Source organism: Opisthorchis viverrini, assembly GCF_000715545.1.
Source record: "Opisthorchis viverrini unplaced genomic scaffold opera_v5_6, whole genome shotgun sequence".
NCBI lineage: Eukaryota > Metazoa > Platyhelminthes > Trematoda > Opisthorchiida > Opisthorchiidae > Opisthorchis > Opisthorchis viverrini.
Genome location: NW_008751662.1, coordinates 2,313,278 through 2,322,769, shown reverse-complemented (window position 1 = coordinate 2,322,769; position 9,492 = coordinate 2,313,278). Strand labels below are relative to the sequence as shown.

Here is a 9,492-nt window from a genome sequence, read left to right as displayed (position 1 = left end):
GAAGACGTCTCAGTTCCGCTGCTCGAATAGGCCAAGTCTCACAGCCATACAACAAAACAGCCCGTACTGTAGCATGATACACACGTCCCTTGAGTTTCAGGGATAAATCATTCTGAAGCCATAGGTGTCTTAAATTAGCAAACGCGGCTCGAGCCTTGCAGATTCATGCATTACAACCAGAACTAATACAACTGCCAAGATACGTTAAACGCTCCACAACTTCCGGTACCTCTTCCTGGATTGTAAGTGGCGTGTTCAGTGAGTGCACGTCCACGCACATGAGCTTACGCTTTATGGGTGCAAAGTGCTTACCAAAGGACGGGATGTCTTTGGTCAATTCATCCAGAAACACCTTCGCCTTCTCCTCTTCTTCGAACATGAAGAGGAGTAGCTCGAAGCAGTTACTCGTCTTTGAATGAATGTACTCCACAAGGCCACCGTTGTAGTATATTTTCTTCATCAGGTTGTCACAGATGCCTTAGGTATCAAATGAATTCAATTTGGATGAAATCCCACGAAACGCACTAAGTCGCACTTTAATTTGGTTTCGATGAGAGATTCGGTTGATATTTTGTTGGCACCAACACTGTTTGCAAATGAGCATGATTCACCCACTGCGTTCAATTTTGGTTTAAATAAATTTAAACGCTGACACAAACTCGGGAATCGCGCCTACTTGATGAGTCCCAAGAAAGGAGAGGGCAGTCGTGGGCTGTTGAAGAGATCTCAGAAACTTTATGAGAATTATGTTCGATGGAACAATTATTCGCCTAGTTATGAATCTTGGCTCCATTTGTGGCAATCCCTCTAAGAAAAAGTGATGACCAGAAATAACTTTACATTCTTCCTGGAATGTTGTATTTTCCTCGAAGATACTCTGGTTTTTCTGGGTGCTGTTGCAACATTCATTTAATTCAATATGAAATCAAACTGTATTCTCTTTGTCCCTTGATAAAGATGATAACTTTGGATCTCAGAAGTTGAGGCGAATGTCCATAAGGCAAATTTTATAACAATTTCGTTCTACCGGTATTTCTTTGATCCTGTTTAGAATACTGGACTCCAGTTTTGGGCTGGCAAAGCAAAATATGAATACAAGGGCTCCGTAGGGAATGGAGTTGCAGTGTAATTAGTTCTTGTGGCCCAGAGTAAGGATGCTTTCCTCGCTATTCAGCTGTGTGTAAACTGAGTCTCAAGGCGTCCATTCCAAAATTTTGTAACGCTCCTGTCAGTAGAGCCCGTCCATGCTAAAAAACAAGAACTACTGTGTAGCTGTTAAATCACTGTTAAACCATCAGCATTATTCATCTCACGAAATTTCGATAGAGGATTTCGGACTCACAACCTCCCGGTGCTGTTTGAACACCAGCCACTACTCGTGGCTGGTTAACTCAGATTTAGACAGAATATAGCGCCACCAATCCTTCAGTCATTGAATCCATATCACGTAGTCGCACATGTTGACTGGCTCCTTGAGTGACGACTCAGACGAGCCCTCATTGATCGAGTGAATTTTATTCGTCAATTGAGCTACTCACTGATTGTTAGTAGGCTGATGTGATTTGAGAAATTTGATGGAGATTTCTTCCCACCTTTGCTTGATTTTACTCCTCAGGTCGAGGACAGCCCTCTACCGGTTTTACCTTTGTTGGGGCTCACTCCCTGGATTTCAGCTGGGATTCAAGTAAATTCCCCGGGTTAAAACCACCCTAAGTTGCAAATAGTTTTCAGCCGTCATAAGCAGCCGTGGTGTCCTGATAATCATCTCTTGAAAAATTAGGGTTCAATAGCTCAAAAAACAGGACCGTCCGAATGTAAGCCATTTCCAATGAGAAATAAACGGGAAACTACTCACAAGCCTACTGAAAACTCTTCGACAGCCCACTACCGTTTTCGCCCTTCTTGGGGCTCATCAGGTGGGCGCAGTTCTCGAGTTTCCTTCAACCGTATGTTCTAGTTGAACCCAAATTGGACTGTTTTCGAGAAACACACTCAATGGCGAATCGATTTGGTTTTCACAAGAGACTCAACTGAATCTCTCGTTTATGCTATTCTACAACTTATTATCGTACCAACTGAAACATGAGGCGGCCTGTGTGCAGCACATTCAGTTGTAGAATATCATAAACGAGAGATTCAGTTGAGTCTCCCGTGTAAACCAAATTGATTTGCAAATGAGTGTATTCCTGGAGAAGAGAGATAAAAAGCTTTCCTTCCCAATGGTCGCTCCCTATGACGCTGGGAGCTGATAGGTACTTGAGGCACTCCAGTTCGTTTCTGGTAGCTTCGCTCAGACTGGTTCTTTATGACAACATTGCCGGTCTTTAGAATAATAATGCTTTACAGTCATCTAGGTTAAGGTCCAGCGCACTGTTTCTCAAATGAGTGTAATCGCTCCTCTGGAACAGAAACATGGAAGGATGAAAGGGATGATGTGGCGGAGCGGATGGAATTCATTTTGTCTGACTGGGAATGTTGGTAGCATGACTTTGAATGAGACCCTCTCTCTTCTTTACCTAATATTCTGTTGTAACCTTTCCACATTCATTGCCTGCATTTACTTTTTTATGCCTGTGTGCATGCTCTTCGAAAATAAACGATAGTAGTGGTATATAGCACTCATAAGGTTGCTGAGAACTTTTCGACAGTTCACTACCGCTTCTGCCCTTCTTGGGTTTCATTAGATAGGATAAGTTCCCAGATCTATTAGCTGACTACCACTTCGTAGAGTTGCTATCACAGGCACGACTAATACGACAGCTGATCACACATGCAAACCACTTTTAAGTGGACCTGACCTGCCATAGCTGGTAAATTGGTCATTTGTTTGAGCAGTCCGCAGTTAAACTGCCGATCGGAGGTCATGTGACTGATGTACATAAACAGACAACGACGGGCAACCAAATAATTCTATGGTATCGTCAAGCCCTATACATGAATGCAATGGTCCAGCCATTGCCCAATAACCCCAAGGCCGAAGAAGGGCTTCTAACACAGAACCGTTGGTGTCTTTTCAGGTTGTAGGAAGATTATACTGCCTGACTTTCTCGGCCACTCGTAGAGCAGTTTGCACTTGTTCTATTTAAATTGCACTTTTCCCAACGAGACCACATCGACGTCATGTGATTATGGTGTATCTGTTCCAAATTCTGGTGATCATATTTACCGGGCTTCTGCGTTCTCGAGTCCTTAACGTGGTTTACTAAACGTTCAACCGTATGTTCTAGTTGAACCCAAATTGGACTGTTTTCGAGAAACACACTCAATGGCGAATCGATTTGGTTTTCACAAGAGACTCAACTGAATCTCTCGTTTATGCTATTCTACAACTTATTATCGTACCAACTGAAACATGAGGCGGCCTGTGTGCAGCACATTCAGTTGTAGAATATCATAAACGAGAGATTCAGTTGAGTCTCCCGTGTAAACCAAATTGATTTGCAAATGAGTGTATTCCTGGAGAAGAGAGATAAAAAGCTTTCCTTCCCAATGGTCGCTCCTTATGACGCTGGGAGCTGATAGGTAGTTGAGGCACTCCAGTTCCTTTCTGGTAGCTTCGCTCAGACTGGTTCTTTATGACAACATTGCCGGTCTTTAGAATAATAATGCTTTACAGTCATCTAGGTTAAGGTCCAGCGCACTGTTTCTCAAATGAGTGTAATCGCTCCTCTGGAACAGAAACATGGAAGGATGAAAGGGATGATGTGGCGGAGCGGATGGAATTCATTTTGTCTGACTGGGAATGTTGGTAGCATGACTTTGAATGAGACCCTCTCTCTTCTTTACCTAATATTCTGTTGTAACCTTTCCACATTCATTGCCTGCATTTACTTTTTTATGCCTGTGTGCATGCTCTTCGAAAATAAACGATAGTAGTGGTATATAGCACTCATAAGGTTGCTGAGAACTTTTCGACAGTTCACTACCGCTTCTGCCCTTCTTGGGTTTCATTAGATAGGATAAGTTCCCAGATCTATTAGCTGACTACCACTTCGTAGAGTTGCTATCACAGGCACGACTAATACGACAGCTGATCACACATGCAAACCACTTTTAAGTGGACCTGACCTGCCATAGCTGGTAAATTGGTCATTTGTTTGAGCAGTCCGCAGTTAAACTGCCGATCGGAGGTCATGTGACTGATGTACATAAACAGACAACGACGGGCAACCAAATAATTCTATGGTATCGTCAAGCCCTATACATGAATGCAATGGTCCAGCCATTGCCCAATAACCCCAAGGCCGAAGAAGGGCTTCTAACACAGAACCGTTGGTGTCTTTTCAGGTTGTAGGAAGATTATACTGCCTGACTTTCTCGGCCACTCGTAGAGCAGTTTGCACTTGTTCTATTTAAATTGCACTTTTCCCAACGAGACCACATCGACGTCATGTGATTATGGTGTATCTGTTCCAAATTCTGGTGATCATATTTACCGGGCTTCTGCGTTCTCGAGTCCTTAACGTGGTTTACTAAACGGGGTGTTTTGGTTACGGTTCGCCCGTCGAAACAATCATATCAAGAGACTGTTTGGAAATCATTGCGACACTTGTCTGTGTACGACCACATGTGAGACTTCCGCCGATTGATAAATCAATCGATTGATGCAGATGCCTTGATTTTGTCTCAAGGCAGAAACAACTACTCATAATTCACTGTTCCAGAATGGGTTGGTAAACAATGGTTTGCGTCGACAAGAATACAAAGGACGTTGGACAGATTTGGCTTGAAGGAACACTAGAAAAACATCGCTGCCTTGAGTAAAAAAAGGCTGAGTGAGGAGTACAACGGAAAATCTAGATAACCTATCCAAAACCATGAACAGTATGAGGCATTCTACAATGCCATTTCGATTATTCCCTCGAGATCATTCCTCTCACATGGGTCTTATAGAACAAATCATCGGTCGGCATCATCCCACTGATATTCTGAGTAGAGCACAAATCGGCCCGCGAAATGATGTGGGTGAAAGTAAAAATATGACATCTGTCTCGGCGGTTGTTCAAACCACACACAACTTCTTTCTGTTTCGTGTTTACTTAATCCTTTTGTGACTTCCAAATAAACGTGCGTGTAGTAAGTCGTCTCTTAATTACTTGGTCTTCTGTGGAAAGAGATTGTGGAGGATCAAGACGAAATCGTGTGAAACGACAAACTGACCTGAACATAACTGTGGCCTCGATGGTACTAGCTACTCCCATGGACTGGGGGAGAGGTCACTTAGTCGGCTCAGTTTATCAGCTTCCAAACCGTTCATCGAAGTACAGGGATTCTAGCTATCATAGCCTCACTAGCCGCTACAAGCACAACAGGAATTTCACCCGAGGCCTTCCAAATTAGGCCTCTGACACTCAACTTCGACCAGTAATGGAGCACCTTTTCTTAAACACTGTACATAGTTGTGTTATATCTGCTGATTCGTCAGTCTGTGGTATCTGCTGCTGACCCTCTCCAGTGCCTAATGCCGGAGAAAAAAGATTCACAGAAGGGAACACAACCGCTATATTCCGAACAAACGGATGCGAGAGCGTGAATGCGTGCAGTGCGAGAGCAAAAGTTACGACGGCCCCACGCTATTTAAAGGGGACTTTCTCACATTGATCCAGGCTGTCTGATAGGCGTTAGTGAACACCCGTCAATATCGATCGTGCCTCTATGGAATGCCTAAATGCTGATCACATTCGGTCGTGCTTCTGTGGCCCAGAGAACACTCATCAGGTTTTACTGAATTGATCGAATGATTGACTGGCCTGGATGCTTGCCAGCTTTCCTGTTGATTTTTTGGTGGGGCAGTAGGTTCCAGGCGTTCTGAGGTTGCTTTCAGGAATCTGACCTTCCTGATAAGTTGACTGTGGTTTTGATGAGTAATCAGCCGAAACCTTGCACGACCTTTCGGGAAATTTGAGAAATGAAAGAAAAATGACTGCAGTTTCTCTACACCCTGAGAAAGTGCAAATCTGGAAGATTGCTCGTAAAGTGGCCTCTCCCAAAGCTGATCTATTGTGAGGAGGGTCACACGTGAGTATGCGTGAATATCCCAACGAGTTAAGCTCAGCGAGCCAAGTCTGTTGAGAAGAATGGATGAGACTGATTAAAGGGTGCGTTGAAGCAGTAATCATTGGTTCTGAATGACCAAATTGGGATGAAAAATGGACCCAGAAACATTTAAAATCCGCCTACCCAGTTGGTCACTCTGCATTGTCACTGCATTCTGATGGTTGCCGTATGAAAATTTCCGCCGGAGCTATCATACCTAGTGTCAACAAACAAAAACCCACGTGAGATCCCTACCACTCTCAGTTTCCCAAAAACACGAGCAATTAATACAACACAAACAATAACAGGATGGCACCAAGAATGCTTTATGCACTCCTTCCGTCACTGCCACTGCGGCAGAAGCTATTTCGGGGACAACCTATTTAGCTGTTGATAGCTGTAGGGCGATAATAACTTGCGAACCCAAACGATACAGGCAAGCACACACGCGGTGTGTTCCACGGTTAATTAGTACAACGGCGTCAGCTGTTGCTGTGACTGACTTGGAGACCGCACTGAATTTTCCCATACAAAAACACCTATTCATTACCTAGCCTCAGCGCTATGTGTGTTGCCTGGTGGTGATGATGGGGGGGGGGGGGGGGTGAATCGATTGAATGATTGACTGGCCTGGATGCCTGCCGGCTTTCCTATTGATTTTTTGGTGGGGCAGTAGGTTCCAGGCGTTCTGAGGTTGCTTTCAGGAATCTGACCTTCCTGATAAGTTGACTGTGGTTTTGATGAGTAATCAGCCGAAACCTTGCACGACCTTTCGGGAAATTTGAGAAATGAAAGAAAAATGACTGCAGTTTCTCTACACCCTGAGAAAGTGCAAATCTGGAAGATTGCTCGTAAAGTGGCCTCTCCCAAAGCTGATCTATTGTGAGGAGGGTCACACGTGAGTATGCGTGAATATCCCAACGAGTTAAGCTCAGCGAGCCAAGTCTGTTGAGAAGAATGGATGAGACTGATTAAAGGGTGCGTTGAAGCAGTAATCATTGGTTCTGAATGACCAAATTGGGATGAAAAATGGACCCAGAAACATTTAAAATCCGCCTACCCGGTTGGTCACTCTGCATTGTCACTGCATTCTGATGGTTGCCGTATGAAAATTTCCGCCGGAGCTATCATACCTAGTGTCAACAAACAAAAACCCACGTGAGATCCCTACCACTCTCAGTTTCCCAAAAACACGAGCAATTAATACAACACAAACAATAACAGGATGGCACCAAGAATGCTTTATGCACTCCTTCCGTCACTGCCACTGCGGCAGAAGCTATTTCGGGGACAACCTATTTAGCTGTTGATAGCTGTAGGGCGATAATAACTTGCGAACCCAAACGATACAGGCAAGCACACACGCGGTGTGTTCCACGGTTAATTAGTACAACGGCGTCAGCTGTTGCTGTGACTGACTTGGAGACCGCACTGAATTTTCCCATACAAAAACACCTATTCATTACCTAGCCTCAGCGCTATGTGTGTTGCCTGGTGGTGATGATGGGCGGGGGGGGGGGGGCGAATAGCTTGAGAACCGGGGAGGTTATGTAGCCGTGTTCCGTGGGAAACGAGAAGATTTATGCTTATTTGTTTATCCATGATGGCAAATTGCGGGAAGAACAAGGCCGGTGCCAACAATCAACCATGTGGTGCCTATTCACGCTTTCAGAGACTTTCTTTGCTTGCTTCAAAGAAGCAACGTGTCAGAACCGGGCTCCGAATAAGCGACCGCACTGGTAACAGAGTTGTACGGTGATCACACTCTCATCACATGCTTGGACGTGTCCCCCACAACTACATCTAACACGTTTACCTGGTCACTTAGAGGTAAGAAATTCATGGGCTCTGATAGCAGTTGTCACTAAAACAGACTCGAAGGGGTACCCAAATCCAAACTGTCCCTTTTGAAAATATAAGGAACACAAGTAAACTCAGAGAACCATTAGGTTTTCATCGTGTCCGTGTTTGGCAGAAGAGTAAAAAATTCACATACTTTCAAATTCATGGTTTGATCAATAAACCCCCTACCAGGTCAACTTAAACTGTTTGTCTTTGAAGGAAAATCGTTCGGAATAGTGGAACTTTTCTTTTCGGTGGATGATCGGTGGAGGTACAGTCCTCGGAAAAATTGTTTACAATGGTTAGCAAAAAAGTCACATGATCGGCCGATCTGATGAGCCCCGATCTGGGCGATGGGCCTCGTGTGACTGAGATCTTTGGAACCGAGCACGATTAGATTAACTTACACTAAACCAACGCTCAGGTGAGACTATTCTTGTCTCTTTCAAAGGGAAGTTTTGTATGCTGTGCGAGAAGCCGCTTCAGTGGAGATTTCGCTCCTCAAATGACGCCAACCTCTACCGAAAGTAGTCAGCAGTATGCATCTCGCACCTCTCTATGATGATTCGATTCTCTGCCCATGCTGTTGGTGGTTGAACATTATATTACTGGCGGGTGATCAGTAGTGTGTTTAGCCACGCACTCAGAGTACGGGACCATTGTCCTTCAGTCGCATATTCAATGTCCACTGGTCTAGTTTTTACTGGCTACTCGGGGAGCGATTTTTCAGCTCCCTATTATTCTGTTTCAATGACGCTTCGGCTTATTTGCTTACATCTCACATGAGTTATTTGTTTCATTGGTAGGTTCTCCATTCCAGTCTGGATGACCTTCACAACCATGTGCACGTAACTGCCATACTACAACTCTTCACAAGATGATAACTGTGGTAGCTTGATCGCGGAACATGAAGCAGGGTAACCTAATCAGCGTGCTCGTGGTCAATGTTGTGCAGTTGTTCTTTCATCCTTGTCAGTATCATACAGCTAGCTGGCAGAACTTTGGCATTTGTCCTTTCCTCTCTTTGAGGGGATCGATCTTAGGCCAAGCTGGACAGTACCCACAATTTGCACTTAAATTCAACCGCATTTCGTTGTTCAAGACGCTACTTAAGAAATAGGACACGTAAAGCCTAGGGGAAACCAGTACACCCTCATATGGTTCATTGATAAAAACGATGTTGGTTGAACTGGCGGTTGACAGCGGATATAACTTGTATTCGAGGTTGATATTGTCAACCTAAAATAATTCCAAACATTTTTACTAGTCATTTTTCTGTATCAGAAACAATATGACTTGGATCCAGGATTGAATGAAACGTGAAACCGTAAAAACGTTTTACGTATCTTGGAAGTTGCATTAGTTCTGATTGTAGTGTGACAGATGAGGTGAGTGCATGAATCTGAAAGGCTCGGGCCGCGTTTGCAAAATTGAGACACCTGTGGCGTAAGAATGGTTTATCCCTGAATCTGAAGGGACGTGTGTATCAAACTACAGTACGGGCTGTTTTGTTGTATGGCTGTGAGACTTGGCCTATTCGAGCAGCGGAACTGAGACGTCTTCAGGTGTTCGACAATCGTTGTCTCAGAACCATAGCTCGTGTGGGTTGGTGTC

The 9,492-nt window shown here is 44.3% G+C and overlaps 1 protein-coding gene across 1 annotated transcript in view; it reads left to right on the top strand.

Moving 5' to 3' along the window:
• Positions 1-1,828: 1,828 nt before the first annotated feature.
• T265_00633 (hypothetical protein) overlaps positions 1,829-9,492 on the top strand; it is a gene marked incomplete at both ends in the record, with an annotated part of 9,232 nt that continues 1,568 nt past the window's right edge. Inside the window, 4 exons of the mRNA XM_009164461.1 lie at positions 1,829-1,946; positions 5,400-5,529; positions 9,242-9,266; positions 9,288-9,479. Coding sequence (XP_009162725.1) covers positions 1,829-1,946; positions 5,400-5,529; positions 9,242-9,266; positions 9,288-9,479 — 465 coding nt within the window. The remainder of the gene's footprint in view (positions 1,947-5,399; positions 5,530-9,241; positions 9,267-9,287; positions 9,480-9,492) is intronic.